The sequence below is a fragment of the Stegostoma tigrinum genome, chromosome 1 (genome assembly GCF_030684315.1).
Source record: "Stegostoma tigrinum isolate sSteTig4 chromosome 1, sSteTig4.hap1, whole genome shotgun sequence".
Taxonomy (NCBI): domain Eukaryota; kingdom Metazoa; phylum Chordata; class Chondrichthyes; order Orectolobiformes; family Stegostomatidae; genus Stegostoma; species Stegostoma tigrinum.
Genome location: NC_081354.1, coordinates 105,669,681 through 105,696,499, shown reverse-complemented (window position 1 = coordinate 105,696,499; position 26,819 = coordinate 105,669,681). Strand labels below are relative to the sequence as shown.

Below are 26,819 nucleotides of genomic sequence, written 5' to 3'. Positions count from 1 at the left end.
GGTGTGTGCAGAAGAAAAAACAGTCACTCTCTCGAACCTGGCTCACATGATGAGCCTTTACAGCACACACAGTTATTCACGGGACAGTGCAAATTGGATTAATGTGGTTTGCCGATACCTGCACGATGCATTCTCGGACATCACTTTTAACCTGGTCACTTACTTAGCTGAGGTAATTTTCCTTATCTTTTGTTTATCTAATTGACATGTTGGCTTGTAGAGTTTGTCTGTTAAAGCATAGAGGAAATACTAACCTGAACTTTTTTCTTAAATTAATTGTTGTCCAGTGTTATACAAGAACCAAGACTACTTTACCTCACCTTTTATTGAAATAAAGGATTTATCCTGTTAGTCTTTGAGTTAATTGTCAGGTTCCCTCCTAGACCTCAATGCCCATCCTAGTTTCCCTATGTGTCAGCCATTTTCTCCATTTAGCACGCAGAACCATCACACTGTTAAGCTGATGATTTGACTCTATATTTACCAATTTCCTTCAGATCACATGCTCTTGGTATTTGTAGCTTTCATCACAATGGCTGAATCATTTCACTTTTAATACCTGTTTCTTTCAGTTCGATTGACTAAGTTTACCACATTTCCAATTCGCAATAATAAAGCATTGGACTTTTAAAATAATTGCTGTCTATTGTATGTTACATTTGCATGCATGCCTTGCTCTCCTATTTTGTCATCACACACTTACATCTACAACTGTACATCACTACCAATGGAGGGAACGTCATAAACTCCAGATTCTGAAAATCCAGATCCCTATACCTGTGATCCAGGTGGAGGGACATTTGTTTTTCCCATGAGGTATGAGAAAAGCCATAAAAGATCCAGTAATTTTACTTGAAAATTTAATTGCAAAATGCATAAAGGTAGAATTTAGCAAGCACAATGTGATTATGACATGACCTTTGCTTGTGTAGTACTGACAACAATCAATGCCAATTGGACTTTTAAAAATGCATGGATTTTTTTGTCAATGAAATTAAACTGAAATGGCTGTAAAGGTATTAACCTCTATGCTATTTTTCCCCAAACAGCTGTTAGAAAAGGGCCTAGCTAGTATGCAGCAGTCATTGCTACAGATTATCTATAGCCTTCTGAGTCATATTGATCTGTCTGGAACTCCAGTAAAACAATTCAATTTGGAAATCATGAAGATCATCGGGAAGTATGTGCAGGTTAGTCGTAAGAAGCAGTTTTGTGCCAAAGCTTGTCTCATTTCTGAGTTGTAGTATAATTATTTGGAGCAAATTATAATTATTGAAGGTCTTGCTTTGAAATTCATTAAGTAAGGTGGATGTGAAAGAGTATCTTGTGACTAAAATATTTGGAAAATGAATATTTTGATTTATCTCTGCAGTCTGTTGTACTAATAAAACATCTCTGCAATATCTTGCTCAATCTATGTCACCAAACTTACAGTTCAAGCCAGAAGAATAAGACTTTTAGTTTTTACATAGAGATTGAGTCACTTCAGTTACCATTATATTAGGTTGACTTGATACCTGTGGAAAACATCTTGCAACAGCATGGCAGTTTTTCAATTTATTTAATTAATGCAAATTCCCAGAGTTAAGATTAGACTTCTCATTTGCTGAACTTAAGGTGATTAGCCTGCCGCTTAGTCTGTAGAGGGTATACTCCTTAGCAACATGCAATATTGTTTGTGACTCCGTGCAAGTGCTAAAGGGTTTATACTCGGGCGCCAGCAGTTGATAACATGGGATAGAAGTAAAACCTCACAATTTTCCTGCAGATGCTAGAAATCTGAAATGAAGTCAAAAAATAATCTGATGCTTTTGTATCCTATGTTGAGCATATAAGGTTAATCAAAAGGTAAGCTGCTGTTCTTCAAGCTTATACTGAACTGTGTTAGATGCTGAGGACATGAGATTTGAGTGAGACAGGGATTTTAAAAGAAGTGTCAGTGAGCCTTGCGGTTCCTCCAAGTGCGTTAGATACCATTGTGAAACTGCATATAAGTGCAAATATTTTACCATTATTTAAAATACCACATTCTAAAATATAGCTTTAATTCAAATCTTAGCTTTAATTAGATTTTATATTCAGGAAAAATATAGTCTTAGGAAACGGACATGTTCAACTTCACTTTGTCATTAATAAAGCAACTCAAAACATGAGTATTTCATCACAAATGTGGAACTCCACCTATGTGGAATTTTTAATCAATTTTTAATTGATTGTTCATGCATAGGATGATTCGACCTCTTGTGCCATCTTTTATTGTAAAGAAATCTTAAAATTTGAGGCATAGTTTCTTGAATTTCAAATTAACCGGTGTCGTGTCATAAAACCTGTGAGCACTTAAAACACGATGGATTAAAATATCTGGAAAATGAATCAATACAGTGCTTTTTGCAATTCCTCTGTTGCCTCAGGATGGAACTTGGCATGAATGGCCATTGGGGAACTGTGTGAAACAACAAACATTTCCATTTTAAAATCTATCCCTTTTAAAAGAGGGTTGAAGTTTTTTTTCCTTTGGTTTGTTTTTAAAGAGTTACCATTTGGAGTGCAAAAAGTGTAATTGTACAAGCTATACATGAAATGTTTATGTCAGTTCAACTATATTTATTTACCTTGTACATTTTTATTTTCTGGTTAGAATAGATCCTTACAAAAGAAACTAAGGAAGTAGACAGAATATTATTCAAAGGGCACATTAATAATCAGATGAGAAATTGAATGTTTAAGACAGTAATTTCAACAGCAGAGCACTTTATTTTTTAAACTGATATATGGAGAAGTTTGTGAATTCAGTGATTGCTATAATTTTTGGGCTGTCAACGTTTGGACTTGCTGTTATCGTCATGGTCATTCAACTTTGAAAGGGTTTTGATGGAATTTCAACGTCAGTTGAGTATATGCAGTTGTTAAAGGGAATGATAGATTGGATAGGGTGAGGAAGCAGCGTTTTGATATTTCTGATCGCAGTATGCCATGCATTGATGGAATCATTACATTTTGTGAATTATTCTGTACAGATGATGAAAAAATGCTTGCAGGAAACAAACTTTGCTTTTAGAACTGGAACATAAGATGGGGGAAGTTACATTTTTACAACATTTTTCATTGGATTAAAGAAATGGTGCTAGCCAGGTAGTATTTATCTTGATCTGATACATTCTTGTGAAGAGATGAGTTAAGAGCAGGAGTAGGCCATTCAGCTGTTCTAATCTCTTCCACCATTCATAAAAATCACATCTAATCTAATTATAGTCTCACCCTCCACATTCCCACCTGTCCAAAACAATCATTGACTCTCAGTGATAGTGGGAACTGCAGATGCTGGAGAATCCAAGATAACAAAGTGTGAAGCTGGATGAACACAGCAGGCCAAGCAGCATCTCAGGAGCACAAATGCTGCTTGGCCTGCTGTGTTCATCCAGCTTCACACTTTGTTATCTATTATTGACTCTCAGTTAGTCTAGAATTGATCTTCATCTGATCAACTGTTCCACTTTTACTGCTTTCTGGGGAACAGAGCTCCAAAGACTTTCAACCAGCTGAGGGAAAAATAACTCTCCTCATCTCAGACTTTAAAACTGTCTCCCCAAGATCTAATCTGTCCCACAAATTGAAGCATCTTTTCAGAATTCACACTGTCATTTACCCCTAAGGATTATGTATGTCTCAATATGATAACCCCTTTTCTCAACTCCAGTGGTACAGGTCAAATCTGTCTAATCTTTCCTCAGGTATGATCTCCACTAACCACCAGCCCAGGTTTAGTCGAGTGAACCTTCTCTGAACTGATTCGTTTGCATCCTATCTGAAATACACGGACCAAAACTGCGCATAATATTCCAGATGTGGCGACACCAATGCTAATTGCAACTACAGCAAAATATGCCTACTTTTATATTGTATTGCCGTTACAGTAAATGGCATTGCAATTGTCTCTCAATTCACTTAAGAGTCATAGAGTAATACAACATGGAAACCAGCCTTTTGGCCCAAACTGGTCCATACTGGCCATGTTAGCCACTTAGCAATTTCCAATTTTCCCACATTTGGTCCATATCTCTCTCAACCCTTCCCAACCATGTACCTGCCCAAATGTTTTTTACATTTAGCTACTGTACCTGCATCATCCATTTCTCGAGCAGCCCATTCCATATATGCATCAAGCTGCATGAAGAAGTTGCCCCTCAGGTCCTTCTTAAATCTCTCCTCTCTCACCTCTAGTTTTCAATTCCCCATCTCTGGGGGGAAAAAAAACTATATGCATTCATCCTATCTATGCCCCTCATGATTTTATACGCCTCAATAAGGTCACCCCTTATTTTCTTACGTTCCAAGGAATAAAGTCCCTTCTTGGCCAACCTCCTCCTATAACTCAGGCCTACTACTCCTGGCACCATCTTTGCACATTTTACAGTTTAACTATGTCTTTCCTATAAAATGGTGACCAAAATAGTGCACAATACTCCCAAGTGTGGCCTCACCAACGACTTATACACTGTAGCATAACATCCGAACTCCTATTTTCGGTGCCTTGACTGAAGAAGGCCAGCATGTTAAATGCTTTCTCTACCAACCTCTCCACCAGTGACATTGTTTGCAGTGAACTATGTACTTGTACTCCTGGGTCCATCTGTTCCACAACACTCCTCTGGACCTTACCATTTACTGTATGAGTCCTACCTTGGTTTAACTTTGCAAAGTGCAACACCTCACACTTGTCCATGTTGAGTTGCATATGCCAAGCCCACTTCCCCATCTGATCAAGATTACTTGCTGCAACTGCATACTAATTTTGTGATTCATGTACCAGAACACTCGAATCGCCTTGTAGCATCAACTTTCTTCAGCCCTGCCATTTAAATAATATGCTGCTTTTTTATTCTTCCTGCCAAAAGTGGAGAGGATTGCATTTTCCATTTGTCAAATTTTGGCTCACTGAATTAACTTATTTTCATCCTTTGCAGACTCATTATAAACCCCTTCACAACTTACACTCCCACTAATCTTTGTACCTCAGCAAATTTAGCAACCATAGATTTGGTCCTTTCATCCAAATCATTAATGTAAATTATAAATAAGTGAAACCTCAAAATATTAATCCCTGTGGTACACCCCCCATCACATTCTGCCAACCGGAACACAATCCTTTTGTGCAACACAAAAACAAAATTGCTAGAAAAGCTTAGCAGGTCTGGCAGCATCTGTGGAGGAGAAAACAGAATTAACATTTCGGGTCCGGTGACCAAAATTAGAACTGGGTCACCAGACCTAAAACATTAACTCTGTTTTCTAGTGAGTTTTGAGAAGATTTGTAGCTCAGGTTGAGGTTCTGGATGTGAGTTTGCTCGCTGAGCTGGAAGGTTCGTTTTCAGACGTTTCGTCACCATTCTAGGTAACATCATCAGTGAGCCTCTGACGAAGCGCTGGTGTTATGTCCCGCTTTCTATTTATCTGGTTAGGTTTCCTTAGGTTGGTGATGTCATTTCCTGTTCTTTTTCTCAGGGGATGGTAGATTGGCTCCAAGTCAATGTGTTTGTTGATGGAATTCTGGTTGGAATGCCATGCTTCTAGGAATTCTCGTGCATGTCTCTGTTTGGCTTGTCCTAGGATGGATGTGTTGTCCCAATCAAAGTGGTGTCCTTCCTTAGCTGTATGTAAGGATACGAGTGATAGTGGGTCATGTCGTTTTGTGGCTAGTCGATGTTCATGTATCCTGGTGGCTAGCTTTCTGCCAGTTTGTCCAATGTAGTGTTTGTCACAGTTCTTGCAAGGTATTTTGTAGATGACGTTCGTTTTATTTGTTGTCTGTATAGGGTCTTTTAAGTTCAGCAGCTAATGATAAATAGAAAGCGGGACATAACACCAGTGCTTCGTGGGAGGCTCACTGATGATGTTACCTAGAATGGTGACGAAACATCTGAAAACGAACCTTGCAGCTCAGCGAGCAAACTCACATCCAGAACTCTGTTTTCTCCTCCACAGATTCTTCCAGACCTGCTGAGCTTTTCCAGCAACTTTGTTTTTGTTCCTGATTTATAGCATCTGCAGTTCTCTTGGCTTTTACAACCCTTTTGTGTCAAGCCTGTGGTACCTATTAGTCTATTTTTTAATTAATTCATCAGATTCCCTCACCAGTACTAGATAACAAAGTGTGGGGCTGGATGAACACAGCAGGCCAAGCAGCGTCTTAGGAGCACAAGTGCTTCTAAGATGCTGCCTGGCCTGCTATGTTCATCCAGCCCCACACTTTGTTATCTTGGATTCTCCAGCGTCTGCAGTTCCCATTATGTCTCCTCTCACCAATACTCTCTCTTTTGTTTTAATAAATATCTCATAATCATACAATAATTTCATCAGTTGCAATTGATCTGCATTGTGAATGTGTATTTTGTTTGAGTTCTAGTTATTCAGCAGAACAATGTATAAATTAACAATTTGGGGAAAATTATCCATTTTTTGAAAAGAGAAGAGAAAGCATGAACTGATTTCAGCTCTTGGCCATGTTTGTTGATGCATTTAATTTCACTCATCGTTGCAGTAGCAAGAACTTAATAGAAAGCTGCATGTAGCTTTGTGTGAGTATTTGGTTTTGAGATTATGGCATGAGTGAGCATTTATCATTTGGAAGTTTGGTTGGTGATTAAGTAAGTAGAACAACTTTAAGGACAGCTTAAAAATTAATGTTTAGGGAATCATTAATGTGGAACAAAAACAAAGTTGCTGGAAAATCTCAGCAGTTCTGGCAGCATCTGTGGAGGAGAAAACAGAGTTAACGTTTCGAGTCCGGTGACCCCCCTTTCTGTTTTTATGCGTGATATACCACATGTGCAGTTCTTTTGGTTTTCGTTAATGTGGAGTCATGCTGGATCAAGGGAGACTATTATTAGTTTCATTGGATGGACTGAAAGAAGCAGTAGACAAGCTAGTCCTATGTAACCCCCATAATACCAACTATTAGCAGATTTTAAAATGTTTTGTCCAAAGTTTACAAACAAGACTATTAATAATGTATGATACATCAAAGGAAAAAGCAATGAAATGCTTTTTTTAGAGTGAAGGGACCCTAGTTACAGTTTTATTCATTCATAGGATGTGGGAGTTAATGGAAAGGGTGTTATTTATTGTCATTCCTAATTACAGTGTTCTGCTGTTCTCTTATCCTTACTCAGCTTTAAATTCACAAAGCTGACTCTGTCATGCATCCTTTGGATTATAATCTTGTTTCATTGCACTGGTATGATATAATCAGATTACAACATATTTTGCGGTTCTCTGGCATTTTATACAGTGCAAGCATGTTGAGCAGTAAAGTCATCGTTTAATTTATTTTACTTAGAGCCCATACTGGAAGGAAGCGCTTAATATTTTGAAATTAGTGGTATCTCGTTCAGCCAGCCTTGTTGTGCCAGATGAAGTGCATAGATCAAATTACGGAGGCGAGTCCTGTACATCTCCTGAAATTTCCTTCACAAAAATTTGGAACAATGCTTCAAAAGAATTGCCTGGAAAGACTTTAGATTTCCACTTTGACATCTCTGAGGTATGTATCTAGCGTTCATGGGTATCAAAATAACTGTACCTTTAGAAAGTAAGTTCATTAATAGTGAACATCTTAACAGCTATTTGTCATTGTTCGATAAAGGACCGATATGAATCCTTTTCTTTCTTGCAGTTTTTTTTTTGTTGTTTTGTCTATTCATGTTCCAATTATAGTATTTTAGATTTATAATCATATATATGTTGCTACTATTGAAAAACCTGGATGAAGCTTTTATCCTTGTATTTCACTGGTCTGCTGTTACAGAGCTTACGTTAGGCATGTGAATGTTTGTGATTTGTATACAGCAAAGAAATTTCACTGAATCCATTTTTCTAAGTGTACCTGGCTAATTTTATTTTAATCCTATTTTGGAATATGTAGACGCCAATTATAGGACAGAAGTATGGTGATCAGCATAGTGCTGCATGCCGAAATGGAAAGCCAAAAGTTATTGCTGTCACTCGCAGTACCTCTTCTACATCTTCAGGGTCCAACTCAAATGCCTTAGTGCCCGTCAGCTGGAAAAGGCCACAGCTATCTCAGGTACAGAGAGTTCCATTCAAACCAAACTCACTTAGTCTGGATAAATCATGTCTTCAGATAAATCATATCTTACCAAATATCTTGCAAATGAAGTCTTATGAAAATATCTATTCCACTGAAGTTTAGCACTAATTGATAATCTTATTCAAACTTGATACGGTTGATGGACCATCGTGCTGTTGTAGATGGAATGCTGTTCAGGTCTTGTGATGTAGTTGGTAGAACAGAGGAGAAAAAAAACATCACTTTGCGTTCAAACCTTAGTTATAGTTGACCCCACAGTTCTTTGGTGCTGACACTAGATACCTGAGTTGGATAAAATAATATTTCCTAGGGCTTTCGCACCTTGAACATTCAGGATCAGTGAAAGTCACTAATGTTAGTCAGAACTGTAAAGAACAGGTTTATATTGTGCCCCAAATTATTTGGGCTTGGCAGCAATATAATAATGTACTAAAACAGCCCAAAATATTACTTCAGTGACTTGCTGTTTATCACATGATGATCCAACATTTCGCATGAAGTATTAATCAATTTCTTCATGGAACCAAAAGTTATTTTGTTACTGTTCCTTGAGGAAAACCTTGGAAATTGATATTGCTATACAGCGCTGTGTGTGAGAGAGCCATGGTGGAAGCAAACGCAAAGTTTTTTTCTGAGGATGTGACACTTTGATTTTGGCTTTACTTTCTTGCAGAAGTGTATGTATAAGTATAAGCTGTGAAGTAGCTTCTTCATATTCACAATTTATGGTATTTAGTTTGAATGAATAAGTTGTTGGAAAATGTTCTGAATCTTTTATTCTCATGAAACCTTTGCTTGTTTTATTTCAGAGAAGAACACGAGAGAAATTAATGAATGTGCTGTCACTTTGTGGCCAAGAAGTTGGTCTCCCCAAGAACCCTTCAGTAAGTTAAACATTTTCTTTCCATCTAAAGTTTATTTTCAATTTCAGGACTCTACAGTGTTTTAAAGTAAAACTTCTTTCATTTGAATCTGCTTTTACCAAAGCTCTTTAAAAAGTGATATCTTCTGTCCTTGGTGGGCATTGAATAGATGTTTAATTATAAAAATGTTAGGACGATGACAAGAACAAACTGTCCGCATTGATTTTTTTTTATCCCACTGTATGTTTAGCTCAGATAATCGCAGGATCCAGTTATCACTGAAATAACATTTAATATCAAGATTGTGCAGTTTATTTTCAATCTGAGAGAGCTAGCTGCAGTAGGGAGAATGTTAATAAATATGTTTTTAATCTTGCAAATGTTCAGTTGAACAAAATTCTTTTACATTTAAGGACTTAATAATTAACCAGTTAGAAAACACAGTAATAACCTTCATGTGGAGAAGGGTAATAAAGATGCAAAGTTTTTTATCATCATACATGTGTGAAAGTTGGCCTGTTAAGTAATAATCCCATCAGGGCAAAGGAGAAAAGGTGAGTTATGTAGCAAATGTTCAAAATTGAGAGGATGTATTGACCATTTTTTTTTGTAAAAGTAGAAGTGGAAACCAGAAATACAGTGCTTGGGAGGCACAAATAGCAACAGAATAAAGAATGTTACACAAAAGGTGTCCAATACAGAATATAAGAAGAGTAGAGTGAGTGTGTGAGAGAAATTTTTCAATTACCTGATAATAAGAAAATCTTTTAGAAGTGAATCACAGCATAAAACTAGGTACTTAAACTGTCATGTCAATGCTAGCTTGCTGCAAGAGCAGCACAGCTGACATTAGTCTCTCACCCTTTTCCCCATTCTTGTAGCCCTGCAAGGTGGTTCTTTTCAGGTGCTTTTCAAGTTCACTTTAGAAACCTTTGGCATAAGCTTATGTGTGTATATGTTTATAAATTAAGAGTAAGAGTTGGCTCCTGAAGCCTGCTCTGCCGTTCATTAAGATTATGGCTGATCTGATTACTCCACATTTCTGCCAACCACAATTAACCTTTCTCCACATTGCTCATCAAGAATCCATCTAGCTGAGCCTTCTAAATACTCAAATAGTCTAATTCCACCATCTTTTGAGGAAGAGCGTTCCAAAGAGAAAGAAATCTGAGAGAAAAAATTCTCCTTACCTTTGTCTTAAGTGGGGGCTTCCCAATCTTAATCTGCCTCTACCCAACACTGAGGTACTGCAGTCCAGATCTTAACCATTTTCTGCATGAAGAAATATTTTCCTAATCTCTTTATTTTTGTTTTGCCAATTACCTTAAATTGGTGTCTTCCAGAGGTAAACGTTTCCACTCTAAATTCCTTACAGTTTAAACTGATCAATCAAATTTCTTGTCAATCTTCTGTTACTGGAGAGAGAACTGTTTGCCAGGACACGGGATAAACCCCCTGCTTGTTCTGAAATGGTATTGTTGGATTTTTTTTAAGTGATTTAGACTTATATGTAGGAGGGTTATTCAGTAATTTCACAGATGATAAAAAAAGTAAAATTGACGTGATGGTAAATTGTGAGAAGAATAGCCTTAGTTTACAGGAGGGTATGGATGGGCTGGTCAGCTGGGCTAATCAGTAGCAAGTGGAATTCAATTTGAATAAGTATGGGCAGGACAAACAAGATGAAATTAAGAACAAATTGCTGGAAAATTCAGCGGGTCTGGCAGCTTGTGTGTTATCATCCTTCTTCAGAATGCAAGTGAGGGAATACATGATGAACAGTATGACCTTGGGAAGCACCAACAATCGGAGGTACCTTGGTGTGCACATAACAGAACAGGTAGTTGGGTAAGAAGGTGTATGGAACGGGATATGGTTGACATATAAAATTATGAGGGGCATAGATAGGGTGGACAGGAAGAGACTTTTCCCCCTCATTGAGGGATCAATGACCAAAGATTTGGCCAAAATGGGCAAAGATTTAAGATAAGAAAAATATTTTCCAACCTCTGCAGTCTGTTTGATCCACCCACAATGTTATTAGAGAGGGGGTTGCGGGATTTTGACCCAGCTACACTGAATGAACAGCTATATACTTCCACGTAAAGATGATGAATGACCTCGGGGAGAATTTGCATGTCATGGTATTCCCTTGTGTTTGGTGTCAAGTTGCTTTTGTGTTGTGGAAGCTGCACTCATCCAGGCACCTGGGGAATATTCCATCACACACCTGATCATACTCTGCACATGGTGGGCAGGCTTTGGAGAGTCAGAAAGTGAGCGACCTATTGTAAAATTTCTAGTCTTTGTCTTGGTCTTGCAGCTGCAGTATTTATGTAGTTAGTCCAGTTCAGTTTCTGGTCAGTGCTAACACCCAGGATGTTGATTGTGGGGATAATGCCATTGAATGTCAAGGGATGATGGTTGGACTTTCTCTTGTTGGAGATGGTCATTGCCTTACTGTTGTGTGGCATGAATGTTATTTACCACTTTTCACCCCAAACCTGGATACTGTCCAGGACTTGCTGCATTTGAACTTGGACTGCATCAAGCAGAGATTTGAAAACATGGATGAGAATTTTAAAATCCAGACGTTCCTCAATTTGACTCTCTGTTGGTCAGCAAACATGAAGAATCAGAATACAACTTATGCTAATCCCAGGTGGATGTAAAATTCAAAAAAGAAAAGCAATACTGGCGTACCATTTCCTAGTACCCAGGCATTCGATATCATTGGCACAGACTTGGGAGCTGGCCATGTATTCAACCTCAGACACGAGGAGGCTTAAAAGTGGGGAGAGTAAAACAGTGATTTCAAAACGTGTTTTTGCAAAGGCATATTATTACCTGTGTATAATTGCAAAACATTTTTTAGGTTATATTTTCATCCAGTGAAGACTTAGATATTGCAGAGCAGCAGACAAGTTTAATCTCCACAACTGAAGAGCCAATCAGAGAAGAGGAAGTACCAGTAGAGGATGCTAATACTGAACAGCAATTTGGAGTGTTGAAGGATTTTGACTTCTTAGATGTTGAACTGGAAGATGCGGAGGTAAGAAACTTCTGCAGTAGTTTGAGATGGCAAACTAAAATTGCATGTTTATTATATTTTATTGCACCAAGGACATGATAACTAAGTTGAGTATCAGAAAAGGGACATTATGTTATAACACTATATCCAAGTTGCACTTTGTTTTCCTTGAAGGTAGAACTTGAATATTGTTCATAAAATGCAAATCACTCTGGACTATAATTTTGGAAACCATTGGAGATAATTCTGGTTTCCTCTTTGATATTTAGTAAAACAAATGTTTGTAACCTGTACTTTAAGTGCATTTTAAATAAATAATGTAAATCTTCCTGTAGATTGGGAAAATACAAAAAAAAGTGAATCTGCTTCCTAATTTGATTTTGCTTTTGAATACACTGATTGTTCAAGAAAGCCTTACGTCACAGCACTTTGCATGAACATTTTCCTGGATTCACTGTTAACAAACTTAGATTGAATTTTAAAGAGTCAAATGTGAAATTACTTTGTGGGACCGCTTCTAACTCACTGTTGTTGATTCAAGCTACAATGTAAAATTTGAACATCTAATTGTGTTGATGCATTAATGCAGTACCAAGAAAGCACCTCGTGTTGGAGGTTTCTTCTTTTGATTAAGATTATAAACCAAGATCCCAACTACTTATTCAAAGTGGCTATAAAACTGTCATGATTCAAATGAGGGAAGATTGGGAAAGCTCTTAACCTGTGCTAGCAAAGTAGATTCAGTGCCCATTTAATTCATGCTAATTTGGAGTCTTATGTAATTGTTAACTTCCATGTTTGCCTACATGATATCAGTGACTGTCAGAGAATGTCACTGATTGACTATAGGTTGTTGGTATTTTGCCAGAGAACAGCCATGGCTTCCATTCTGTCCCAATATACTTCAGGCTTCCTGTTATGAGACAAATTTAAAACAGCAGGTTTTCCCTAGAAAGAAGAGGATAGCCGGGGAATTCAAAAGTCACAGGCAGCTCCGAGAGACTTGGATAATATCTTTAAATAGCATATGCAGCTGATGAAATGTTTAAAAAAAAGATGATTTGCACATCCTGCTTGTGTTTTGTTACTTGAAGTTTCACACCCTAATTAAACACCTGGTAATTCAATGTAATTGATGTTTGTTCAGATTAAGGCATACTCCTGTTTCTTACATCGTGCCAAATATTTCTCTCTTCTTACTTTTTAATGCTGGTCATCTCTTTTCCTCATTGCTAACCAGGAGCTGCAGGTAAGTTGCAGCCTGGTGCAGTGTTTTGTTGAGTCTTGTCTGTGGTAAATGTTGAATGTTAGTTAATGGAATAGCATTACTGTGCAAAGCCAAAGTGTTCACTTTATATTTGTGTGCAAATGTTGGCCTTTCAAGGCCTGTAAATAAACATTAAAAACAAAATTAACAAGCAACACACTTGCATTCTTAAGATAGTTTTTAATGTTAATGAATGTAAAATATGTTTAACTTGTGTAAATATGTTACGTATTTGCATAAAGTGCCATAATAGATAATAGTGAACAATGTTTATTAATGTGATCGACTGCATGTTTCATGTATTGCTACAAACTGTATTACTTATGGGTATTTCAGTTAGCCACTAGGGATTTAGAGCTGTATTGTGCAGTGTGTTCATGGAATAAGCTACTTTCAACACACTCTTAATAAGCTACTATCAACACACCTTTAATATACAGCCCCATAATGCTCTGGCAGCATTTCAGGTGATTCTATGAATTGCAGCTTTTAAGAAAATTGTTATCAAGAAATAATAAATTAAAAGTAAAACTGTTGCAGGGTGAAAGCATGGACAACTTTAACTGGGGTGTGCGGAGGCGTTCATTGGATAGCATCGAGAAAGGAGATACACCATCACTTCAGGAATTCCAGTATTCAGGAAGCACACCCAGCTTAACCTTAACCAATCAGGAGGACACCGATGAATCATCTGAGGAGGAGGTGTTGGCTGAAAGTCAGATGTTAACCCAATCACAGATAGTAAGTCATTGCTTTTCTCCTGTGTTACACAATCCATTTATATTTATGTTTTTGTTTCAGGAGTTCTGCTAATGGATATATAGCAAGTGAACTTTAGGAGGTTATGAATCTTTAAGATTTAATGTCAATTCTAATGCTGTTTTTTTGAATTCCTGACATTTCTCACTATCAAAATCTAGCTACTCATGGGTCATAATTTGTACCATAAGCAATTTCAAATTTCTGTTTCTCAGAATAAAATATGCTTTCTTAACCACATCAGTAATGATCAGAAGGATTGAGAAAGCAATTAAATGAATTATGCAGTTGGCACAAGACATCACATGAAATATACATTTTAAAGTCTGTTTCAGAACTTTTGTTAAATGAATAACGTTAAGGAATATATACCTGCCCAAATCCCATTGATTTTTCATTGATATTTGAACTTATCAATTTCCTTTTTTCCCTTTTTGTTTTGAACAAATTAATGTCACCTTACTGGTTTAATTGGTAGTGAGATTTCTCTAGGACTGCCATCAGCGTACAGTGGGATGTGCGCAACATAGAAGATCACTTAGCTTGTTAATTTGATACTGTATTTCTGCAAGAGCAATTGAACAGTTAGGACAAATCTTGTATTCTGAATCCTGATCACTCACTGAATAAAAAAGATTTTCTTTGTTACTTTTAATTCTTTAGTCATTTATCTTAAAACTCTAGTTCTTACTAGTTTTATCAATAGGTTCAGTTTCTATGTGTTCTATCCAGATCCCCCTCAAGATCTCCTCTCAGTCTTCTTAGCTGCTTCAATTTCCATTTAACTGAAATTGCTTATCCCAAAGCCATTCTCACAAAGCTTTCCTGAGACCTCACTAATATTCACATTCTTCCGAAAGTGTAATGCCTAGAAATTTACATACTACTCTAGTTGAGACCAAAACAGTATAATAAAGTATTATCTTGGCTTTATTGCTTTTATACTGTATTCTACTATTTATAAAGCCTTATCGTATATGCCTGTTGAGCCAATTTCTCACCCTGCCCTGCCACTCTCACACTTTGGTGCACATACCTTTTTCTACCTATTAGTTTATATTACCTCTCTTCCGACCAAAATTAAAATTTAATGTGTATTAGCTTGCAGTTCACAGTACTTTTAAATTTTGTTTTCTACAAATTTTGAAAATGTGTTCTGTACAGCCAAGCGTATGTCATTCTAGCCCCTGAGTACTTACCTCTAGTCTGAAAAAGAGCTTTTGATCAGTATCCTATTTCCTGTCACTCTCACAAATAAACATGCTGCCATTATCTCTTTTATTCCCTGGCTTCAACTTTGCTGACATGTTTATTTTCAACATATTTTGGCAGCCCAAAGACAACATGTCAACCATATTACACTCATGATCTTTATTACAGAAAAGAGGGAGTCAGAAAGCAGAAAACTGTAAGACAGCTGGCCAAACATCTGCCATGTTGAAATTGTTGGAATCCATTATTCGGGGAGGGGGCAAGTTGCGGTCCTTGAAAAACGAGGACATCTGAGATGCACAGGAATGGAATGCCTCATCCTGGGAACAGAGGCGGCGGAGGCGAACGAATTGGGAATAGGGGATGGCATTTTTGCAGGAAGGTGGGTGGGAGGAGGTGTATCCTAGGTAGCTGTGGAAGTCAGTGGGTTGATTCCTGCAAAAATGCCATCCCCTATTCCCAATTCCTTCGCCTCTGCCGCATCTGCTCCCAGGATGAGGCATTCCACTCCTGTGCAACTCAGATGTCCTCGTTTTTCAAGGACCGCAACATCCCCCCCCCTCAGTGGTCGAGAATGCCCTTGACTGTGTCTCCTGCACAATCCTCACAGCCCGTCCCCCCAATAACCGCCAAAAGAGAATCTCCCTCGTCCTCACATACCACTCCACCAACCGCCGGATCCAACGCATCATCCTCCGACACTTCCACCATCTGCAATCCGACCTCACCACCAAAGACATTTTTCCCTCCCCACCCTTTTCTGCTTTCCAGAAGGACCACCATGACTCCCTTGATCCCTCCACACTCCCATTCCAACCCCACCACCCCCGGCACTTACCCCTGCAACTGCAGGAAGTGCTACACCTGTCCCCACACCTCCTCCCTCACCCCTATCCCAGGCCCCAAGATGACCTTCCACATCAAGCACGTGTTCACCTGCACATCTGCCAGTGTGGTGTACTGCATCCACTGTACCCATTGTGGCCTCCTCTACATTGGTGAAACCAAGCAGAGGCTTGGGGACCGCTTTGCAAAACACACCTAAGCTCGGTTTGCAATAAACACCTGCGCCTCCCAGTTGCGAACCATTTCAACTCCCCCTCCCATTCCTTAGGTGACATGTCCATCCTGGGTCTCCTGCAGTGCCACAACGATGCCACCCAAAGGTTGCAGGAACAGCAACTTATATTCCGCCTGGGAACCCTGCGACCCAATCACAAGCTTCAAAATCACCCCCCCTCCTCCACTGCATCCCAGAACCAGCCCAGCTCGTCCCCGCCTCCCTATCCTGTTCTTCCTATCAGCTATCCCCTCCTCCCACCTCAAGCTGCACCCCCATTTCCTACCTACCAACCTCATCCTACCCCCTTGACCAGTCCGTCCTCCCCGGATTGCCCAATCCCCTCCCTACCTCCCCACCTACACTCACCACTACTGGCTCCATCCCCACCTCTTTAACTTGTCTGTCTCCTCTCCACCTATCTTCTCCTTGATCCATCTTCGATCCACCTCCCCCTTGCTCCTTATTTATTTCAGAATCCTCTCCCCATCCCCCTTTTCTGATGAACGGTCTAGGCTCAAAACGTCAGCTTTCCTGCTCCGAGGATACTGCTTGGCCTACTATGTTCATCCAGCTCTACACTTTGTTATTAAATCTGATCAGCTGTGTATTTAACCAGCACCAAAATACTAAGATTACAAGATTACACTCAGCACATAACTTAGGGAATAAAAACAAAAACGAACAGTATCTTGAAGAAACTCGGCAGGACCAGCAACCTCTGTAGAGAGAAATAGAGTTAACATTTTGAATCTGACATGGCTGTTTAGACGGGATAATTTAGAGAATTTGACAATGAGACTCAGAAGTCAATGTATCAGTTTTGTAATGCTTTTGATTTTCAGAACATTAAAACTAAATGGATTTTACAGATTGATACAATTTTGCATCACAGAGGGAGGCATATAGCCCCTGGTGTTAGTGCCAGACATTTGGTACTGCCATCTAATTAATCCAACTTCCCAACTCAATCCCTACTTTCCCCTTTCACTCAAATTCTCCTTTGAATTTTACCAACCAGTTTGTTTCCTCAAACACCTTATTGAATTGCATTCCAGTTTGCAACAGTGCACAGCACCAGAAAGCATTTCCTCATGTCATTTCAGATTTGTCAACCCTTTAAATTTGCATGACATTTATACGTAAATCTGCACAGACATCGCTTTTGCAGTCGAAGTATCAAAAGATGATAAAGAAGTACTGCTTGATCAAGAAGATGAAAAGTGTTTCTCCATAATCTTTGCTCAGGATTACTGAAACTAGCTACTATTAAAATTAAAGAAACCAATTTACTTATATGGCATTTTTATTTGCATTCATTCCCCGTATTCAGGAATTAGTTAAGTCTCCGTGGCACGCTGTCCGTTCGGCTTGAGATATAGAGAGCTCACTGGAAAGAAATCAATGTGTCATCCAACAAGCTGATCAACCAGGTTTCTATAAAATGTACCTAACATAAGATTTATAGCATAGAAGGAGGCCAGTTGGCCTATTTTGATTGCCAGCTGAGAAAGATCCTTCTAATCTAATCCTACTGGCCTGTAGCCCTAGAGTTTTCAGCACCTCAGACACATATGCAAGTTATTTTGAATACCCTGAGGACTTGTGCCTCTTCTCCCTTTGAATTCAGATCTCCAACACTCTCTGAATGAAAGAATTATTTTCAACTTTCAAATTATTTTACATCTGTGCTCCCTGGCCATTGACTTTATTTGCAATGGAATGCACCTTTCTCATCCACTCTGTCTAGATGTCTCATAATTTAATACACTTGAATAAAATCTCTCTGCAGCTACCCCTGTTCTAAAGAAGCCATACTATGTTTCATCATTCCTTGTAGCCAAAATTCTTTAATCTTGGTAACAGATCTTCTCTAGTGCAATTACAAGTACTCTGACTAAAACTGATGATCAGAGCTACTGCTACTTTATTCCTTGCATTACTTTGTTGCCTGTGGTATGCTACAAGTGATTTCTCTTCTTTCAAGAGATTATACACATTTCCTTACTCCCTGTTAATCCCATATGATATTTCATGCTAATCCTTTTTAAATACCTTCTGTACCTCAATCCCCTCTATTACGCAAGCACCATAAAGAATTAATTGATAAACAGCGCATATTGTCTTGCCTATACATAAAAGTTATCTTTTCATCTTTAGTTACCTTACTGTTTTCTTATTTGTCCTCTTGCTTTAATTTTTTTCAATGTCGTAGCATTTCCTTAATCTACATTGTGTTTGCATGATTTTGTCTTGACCAGTCTTTATTTTCATCGTTTATTTTTTAATATTACAATATCTTGTTATGCGTTGCCAGGCTTTTTGCTGTGTTGAGGGTTTTGCATCTGACATTAGCTTTTATCTCATAATCCAAATCTATATGCTTTTCGACATTCGGTCTAAACTTGATTTCCATTCTTTTTCTTTATGGGAACATAATTTGTTCGGAATCCTCTACCACCACCCCAGTGCTCCTCCTGCAGTGTTATTACTGCAGCATTAAGTAGCTGTTTCTAGTCTACTTTTGGCAAGTTACATCTCCATATCTTCTCCATACGAAGGGTCTAGGCCCAAAACGTCAGCTTTCCTGCTCATAAGATGCTGCTTGGCCTGCTGTGTTCATCCAGCTCCACATGTTGTCATCTCGGATTCTCCACAGCATAGTTGTATTCACCAGAAAAAACTGTTGCCTTTCCCTAAATTCTGAGTTGAATATTGAGTACAGAGCAAAGTTTAGTCAAGTGTCTCCTGTACTAATAGCCAGGCTCAACTTCACATTTTTTGAGAGTCTCTCATTCCCTGTCCGTGTGGACCTCCTAAATTTGTCACATGACCACCTCTAAATATACATTGTTTATGTAGCTCTCAACCTTCCAGGTGCATACAGTAATGCCAGCTGCTGCTGAATCTTCAAAACCCGTTTAGTCATCTAGAAGTTTTCGGCAGCCCTGACATGGAACATGATGTGCATCTCACAAGAATCAGGTGTCCTGCCATACTTCTGTTTGTTAGACTAAATAAACTTAACAGAAATCAATTGAAGACTATTAAAGGCTTACTAAGAAAATACATTCACCAACTACATAACAATCAGCACTTTCTCTTGTGCTAATGTCTCTATATTTTTTAATCTTGTCCTTGACATTCACGCTCACACTGTTCTGTAATTCACCTGAACTCCTTCAGATTCATGATCCTTATGGGCCTAGTTATAAAAACTTCAGTTTGACAAATTGCTTATTGAGCTGTCACCTGGTATAACTCAGCAAAGTTACATTTTGATTTTAATGAATATCCAATAAAAGAGCACAAACTTAAGTTCATTAAATGTAGAACTCTTGGAAATCTCTGGCTGCTCTGAATAATTTATGCTGTGCTGCCTCTCACTGCCCCTCTCACTTTTTATAACGATATTTGGCCATCCATTTTCACATTGCATATGGATAAGATGAGAGTTTTAATTCAACACAAGTAGATCAATGATTTCAGACTTAAAAATTGTACAAACTCATGGCGTTTAGTATACATACATGTCCATGCAATTGTTGTGATTTTTGGACAGTGGGAACCAATTGTTCCGTCACTTACCCAGATGACAGGCTCTGTACTATACTCGGAACCATTGAGCATCAAATTTTGTATCTGGTTTACCATGTTATTTTCTAGATTTTTACTTTTTGACTTGGTTATTTTAATAATGAAATTTTTTCCCTTGTTACAATCTAGTAATAAGAAACAAATTCTCGTGGACTTACTCTTGCATGTAATTTCCTGTATCCTTCTCTCAGCTAAACAATGATTCAATAATTGATGATGCTGCACCAAACCACGTGGAATCCTTGCAACAGTCAAGAGAAACAATGACAAATGAACTGTCTGATGAAGCACTACTGCCCAGAGCTGAGACCCCAAATTTAGAGACACTGCTTCCAGATAGCGCTAACAACCAGCTGCCTGAGGTGGGAAACAATGTGGGTCGAAATATGGGTTGGTGCATGGCTGATTTGGGATCTTTCTAATGCTGTTTATTCCTTGTATATTTCTGCACTGGAAGCCGATCAAATATTGCAAATTCACAGAACCAAATGAAATTTTAACATTTTTAACCTGTGATGGTATTTAGACAAGCTGTCTCTATTATAAGATCTCTAAAAGGTTGCCTTTAGATTTGTAAATCATTTACACAAGTTAAAAGTCTTCCTTTTGCCTAATAGATTTTTGCAGAGATCAATTTGAAGAAGAACTTTGCATTCTTTTTAATTGTGTTGTCTTCAAGGGTGATGGTGCTTTCTCTAAGCAACTGATTCTGGGAAGTCTTAACTAGGCTTGGCAATGTTGATCTTTTCTTGGCTTTGCATATTGCATTATGATTATGGGTTGAGATTGTGGGTAATAACCTCAGGCTTGCTGTGTTAGCATATCATCTGATAATGTCTAGACCTGTGTCAGCTTTTGGGGCTAACCTGATCTGTAAGTATTATAACATTCCTTTTATACTACATTTAAACTATACACTACTTTTTTATACTAACATAAATGTGATAATTGTGCCTAACAACTTTAAATTGCTTATATTTGGTAGGTAAATTCTGTACCTAAAATTTTTGCCAAAACTGTTGCTGTTATTTAAGCATTTGGTTATAGATCTAAAATTACTGATTTACATTTGTTTGTTATGAATGAAGGAGTATTTTCAAAACAAAAGGTAATTCAGGTTGTTAAACATTTCAGTTTTGCTTCAATTGACTTAATCAAGGGACTTTTATCCACTAGGAATGTTATGTAGTCTAACTGAAGTGATGTGGAACATTGAGATTTGAAACAAAGCTGATAACACAAAATGTCTACATCAGTGTGTTTGTGGCAGCTGGAAGAACAGTCTCTTTCTGTTTCTATTCTTGAACAGACTAGTGATTTAGGATATTTGTTCACTGGCTAGCATAACCTTTATTGCCAGTCCCAATTTCTTGGACGAAGTTGTGGTGAGTTGGCTTCCTCAATTCATGCAGTACTTAAGGTGTAGGGATACCCAGAGCCCAGTTAGAATACTCCTGGATTTGACCCAGCAACAATAAAGGAACACGATATATCTCAAGTCTTGATGGTGTGAGACTTGGAAGAGAACCTACACATAGTGTATTGCCATGTGTCTGCTCCCATCAAATCCCCAGTTGGTCAGGTTTGAGAGTTTGGACGATGTTGTAAAGGAGCCCTGGTGAGTTGCTGTAGTGCATTTTGTAGGTGGTACACCCTGCTATCACTCTTCATCAGTGGTATTGGGAGTGAGTCTTAGAAGTGGTGGATTAAATACAAATCAAGTAGGCTGCTTTGTTGTGATGTCAAGCTTCTTGTGTGTTATTGGAGCTGAACTAGTCGAGGCAACTGGGAAGTATTTTATCTCCTTCCAGATTCTTGCTTTGTGGATGGTGGACTGTCTTTGGGGAATTAGTGGTGAGTTATTTGCAGCAAGGTCCCTACCATCTCACCTGCTCCATAAGCCACATTATGGTTTGCACAGTTCAATTTCTGGTGAATGATAAGTCCGGGATGTTGCTACTTTTTTGATAAGGTTCCACGTGGTAGGCTATTGGAGAAAATACAGAGGCACAGGATTGAGGGAGATTTAGCAGTTCGGATGAGAAACTGGCTTTCTGTAAGAAGGCAACGAATGGTGGTTGATGGAAAATATTCAGCCTGGAATCTGGTTACTAGTGGTGTGCCTCAGGGATCTATTTTGGGACCACTGCTGTTTGTCATTTTTATAAATGACTTGGACGCAGGCATAGGTGGATGGGTTAATAAGTTTGCAGATGACACTAAAGTCGGTGGAGTGGTGGACAGTGTGGAAGAATGTTGCAGGTTGCAGGGAGACTTGGATAAACTGCAGAATTGGGCCAAAAGGTGGCAAATGGAGTTTAATACGGATAAATGTGAGGTGACTCACTTTGGGAGGAATAATAGGAAGGCAGAATACCAGGTCAATGGAAAGATTCTCGGTAGTGTGGATGTGCAGAGGGATCTTGGTGTCCATGTACATAGATCCCTGAAAGTTGCCACCCAGGTTGATAGTGCTGTTAAGAAGGCTTACAGTGTGTTAGGTTTTATTGGTAGAGGAATTGAGTTCCGGAGCCGTGATGTCATGCTGCAACTGTACAAAACGCTAGTCCGGCCTCATTTGGAATATTACGTGCAGATCTGGTCGCCCCATTACAGGAAGGATGTGGAAGCATTGGAAAAGGTGCAGAGGAGATTTACCAGGATATTGCCTGGTCTGGAGCGCAGGCCCTATGAAGAAAGGCTGAGGGACTTGGGTCTGTTCTCATTGGACAGAAGGAGGCTAAGAAGGAATTTAATAGAGACATACAAGATGATCAGAGGATTAGATAGGGCGGACAGTGAGAGTCTTTTTCCGAGGATGATGACTTCAGCTTGTACAAGGGGGTATAGCTACAAATTGAGGGGCGATAGATTTAAGACAGGTGTCAGAGGCAGGTTCTTTACTCAGAGAATGGTAAGGGCGTGGAAGGCCCTGCCTGACAATGTAGTTAACTCAGCCACATCAGGGGCATTTAAACAGTCCTTGGATAAGCATATAGATAATGATGGGATTGTGTCGGGGGAGGGGCTTAGATTAGTTCACAGATCGGTGCAACATCGTGGGCCGAAGGGCCTGTTCTGCGCTGTATTGTTCTATGTTCTATATGTTAATGCTGTTGAAAGTCAAAGAGTACTGTTTACCATTATGTTGCATTTGTGTGGCACAGGTGTTACTGGTTACTTATTGGCCCAAGCCTGGATATTGTCCAGGTCTTGCTGCATTTGGAGATGTACTGCTTCAGTATCTGAGAAGTCGAGATTGATGCTGAATGTGGTGCAATCATCGATGAATGTCTGACTTATCACGTGCAGTTGCAATTGGTGAGGCAGTTGAACATGGTTGGATCTAGGACACCACTGAGGAATTCCTGTGGAGATGATTCCTATTGGTTCTGGTTATGCTTGGATTCCTTGATGCCACTTACACTCCACTCTTACCTTACTTCTGGTGTTCAGACGGTTTGTCCTTGCTTGGACCAAGTTCCATGATCAAGTCAAGATCTGAATCACCCTCGTCATACACTCTTGTTATTCTTAGCTTTTCTTCACTTTCCTTCAAAAATCTCTACTGTTAAGAAGTAAGCCAAACTTGTTTGAGTCTTTATATTATGATGTATATTGTATGTGACAGGTGAACCTTTGTCCTGCCACCAATTTTCATTAATGCATTTCAGGGTGGTGACAAAGTCAGAAGGTCCAATCTACTCCTCTGTCCCTAATTCATGAAGGATAGAATTCAAATTCAATCTTGATTTTATATTTGGTTTTCTGCAGCAATAGTTCTGCCTGTCCCAATCAGATTCTCAGTGAGGCTGCATTAATCCCCAATAGGTCTGTTTGGTTTCAGAACTTCAGGAGCCCTCAGAGAATTAACTAGAGTAACCAATGTACAAGTCTGAGAGGGGAAAAAATATAAAGCAAATCACACAGAAAAATGGCAGATGTATTTCTGACTGCTGTCTTTACCATTATGATTAATCAAAGCCTTATTGACTGTTCCACTTTATCAACTGTTTTAATTTTGTAAACTCCATAACTGATATTTTTGTTACATACATCAGCAAGAAAGATTCAACTGTTTTACCCCCGTGTCTCTTACAGACCTTAAATCTCAAGGAAGAGTCAATGAAAGAGCCGCACTGAAGCTTCTTGCTTAGCTAGTAAGGCTGTACTTAGTTTCTTGCAGCAAATTGCTGCACATTCACTAGATGCTATTTTTTTTTTCAGTTTATGTCTCTCCCCAAGATCCTTAAAAGAAACTGCTAACTCAGTTTACCATTACTTAACATGAGTTCCCAGAACTCATGTCCTCAGTGGCCTGTATAGGATGTCTTCCTCTCTGACCTCCCCATAGCTTTCTACTTTTGGAGTTTGCCTCTCGCTAACTTCTGAGTAACTTAGAACTTCTTATCAAAGAAGCAGCAAATGCTTGTAGACTATTCATAGCAGCATCTTTGCTGTTACGAGCCTTTTCCCCCTGCATTAATCTCCCTCCGATTTCTCTTTCTTGTTGTCATAAAACTCAAGACAGTTAGGACCTCATCAATTATCCCTCCGGCTGGTTTGCTGGCTATTTAGTTGGAATCACATTCTGTAAATGCTGCTTTTGAACGCTGTTCAAAATGACTTTACATCCTTTTGAAATAAGTCTTAACTGAACAGTTAAGATTCAGCACTCCCCAACCCCTACCTCACTTTACAGCCCAATAGCATTGTGGGAGTACCTTCACGAAGTGGACTGCAGTCGCACAAGAAGGCAGCTCTCTATCACCATCTTGAGGGCAACTAGGGATGGGCAATAAATGCTGCATCCAAATACCAAGAATTTATTTTTTAAAACGTTTATGAACATTTTATGAACCTTCATTACGCTTACAAGTGTAAGCTACATATAAAATCAATAATATTAAAGAAATTACTTTATAAAAGAATATACACTTTTGTTTGAAAAACTTTATGAATTGTTATAGAGCTTTAAAGAAAGCATTTGCTTTATTTGTTGATGGTGCATGCTCTGTCTTTGATTGAGAGATTATCAATTCTCTCTAATATCCCAGAATCAATAAGGCACGCGGTGTTTCCTTCAGGTGACTATCCTTCCCAGCCTTGTTTTCTTTCTTTAAAGAGATGCCCCTACTTCACTCAGTACCCCTCTCTTGCAGCATGTCATTTAACTTGTCTAGTGTGGATTATGAGCATTGCCAATCTCCCGTATCTGGTTGAATGTATTTTCATTTCTTTTTCACTCAAGTTGTAAAAAGGCCAATTATTCTACAGATTCTCAGTGACCATAGGCAATTGTGTCAATTGCTATCAGTTTGAACTCATTTGCATCCCTAAAATCAAGGGGCAAGTTGCATATATGAAGACAAGATTTTGAAAGCAAATTTTACTACAGTTTTTCCTTGAAAGTGTGAAATTACATTATTTGTAAGCTATGACAAAATTCCTATAGCTAATAGAACAGTACAGCACAGAACAGGCCCTTCAGCCCACAATGTTGTGCCGACCATTGATCCTCATGTATGCACCCTCAAATTTCTGTGACCATATGCATGTCCAGCAGTCTCTTAAATGACCCCAATGACCTTGCTTCCACAACTGCTGCTGGCAACGCATTCCATGCTCTCACAACTCTCTGTGTAAAGAACCTGCCTCTGACATCCCCTCTATACTTTCCACCAACCAGCTTAAAACTATGACCCCTCATGCTAGCCATTTCTGCCCTGGGAAATAGTCTCTGGCTATCAACTCTATCTATGCCTCTCATTATCTTGTATACCTCAATTAGGTCCCCTCTCCTCCTCCTTTTCTCCAATGAAAAGAGACCAAGCTCAGTCAACCTCTCTTCATAAGATAAGCCCTCCAGTCCAGACAGCATCCTGGTAAACCTCCTCTGAACCCTCTCCAAAGCATCCATTAATATTAAATGTTAAGATATTTCATGTTGAAGTGATTTATGCAAATATGAAAACCTCAGTAGCACAATCATGTCTTGCATTATATTTCTAGTTCTTCATTTGATTGCAGGATGCCAGTGTAGTTATGAAGGATGAATTGGTTATCACTGTCGGTGAAGACACTGGTTCAGACACTAACCAAGATTCCCAGAAGTTTGAAGAGGCTGTTATTTCTGGGAGTTACCCAGAGTCCATCTGTGAAGAGGATGTAACCCTTGCTCTTAAAGAGCTTGATGAAAGATGTGAAGAGGAGGAGGCAGATCTTTCAGGACATTCGAGGTAGTTAATTTTGTATTAACTAGAGACAGCATATCAAATATAATTACTTTTTCCCACCTGGTGCACTACTTTCTCTTAGAACATTTTGTGCTCCCTTAAATTGTAAGAATTATAGCCACAAACCCAGATTTTGCAGTAATCACAGAGAAAGGTAGCCATAAAAATTTTAACTGGCCCTAAAGCGTTAGTTTTGCCTCATTCAACTTAATTTTGAATCTGATGCCATCTATAAGAAATCTGTGGCATCCTGGTGATCTGCCAATCAGGATGAAAATTTCTCAGAGAGCAAACCAGCTTATACTTGTGTGATTAAGCTGAAGATCGCTTTAAAAATAATGAAACTTCAAATTTTGAGAGAAAATGAAATGTAAAACATGTAAAATTAGCCTTTCAGGGTCAGAAGGTTGTTCAGCATCAATTATGACTTAATTTGCCATATAAAAGCTCAGATACATTATATTCAACAAAATTTACCATAAGGAGCTATCTTTGCAACATGAACACTGTGTGAAATTGAAGTTAATATCAGTTCACTGAATCTGTTGATTATATGAAAAAATTGTGTATGCTCGGTTGAGAAGCTTACTGCTTGACAGCAACTTAAAAATTTGTGTCTAACTGCGCATATATAGAACCAGAGAATTTTGAGAGTTCCACCTCGTAAAAATGGCGAACGTTGATAAT

The 26,819-nt window shown here is 38.7% G+C and overlaps 1 protein-coding gene across 8 annotated transcripts in view; it reads left to right on the top strand.

Moving 5' to 3' along the window:
- The window catches only part of fryl (furry homolog, like), a 361,259-nt gene that overhangs the window by 282,677 nt on the left and 51,763 nt on the right, over nt 1-26,819 (top strand). For all 8 annotated transcript variants that reach the window (XM_048544223.2, XM_059647684.1, XM_059647683.1 and 5 more), the window contains 9 exons: nt 2-172; nt 1,050-1,190; nt 7,337-7,540; nt 7,922-8,083; nt 8,917-8,991; nt 11,846-12,022; nt 13,809-14,009; nt 20,088-20,258; nt 25,927-26,135. In XM_048544223.2, the coding sequence (XP_048400180.2) occupies nt 2-172; nt 1,050-1,190; nt 7,337-7,540; nt 7,922-8,083; nt 8,917-8,991; nt 11,846-12,022; nt 13,809-14,009; nt 20,088-20,258; nt 25,927-26,135 (1,511 nt within the window). The remainder of the gene's footprint in view (nt 1; nt 173-1,049; nt 1,191-7,336; nt 7,541-7,921; nt 8,084-8,916; nt 8,992-11,845; nt 12,023-13,808; nt 14,010-20,087; nt 20,259-25,926; nt 26,136-26,819) is intronic.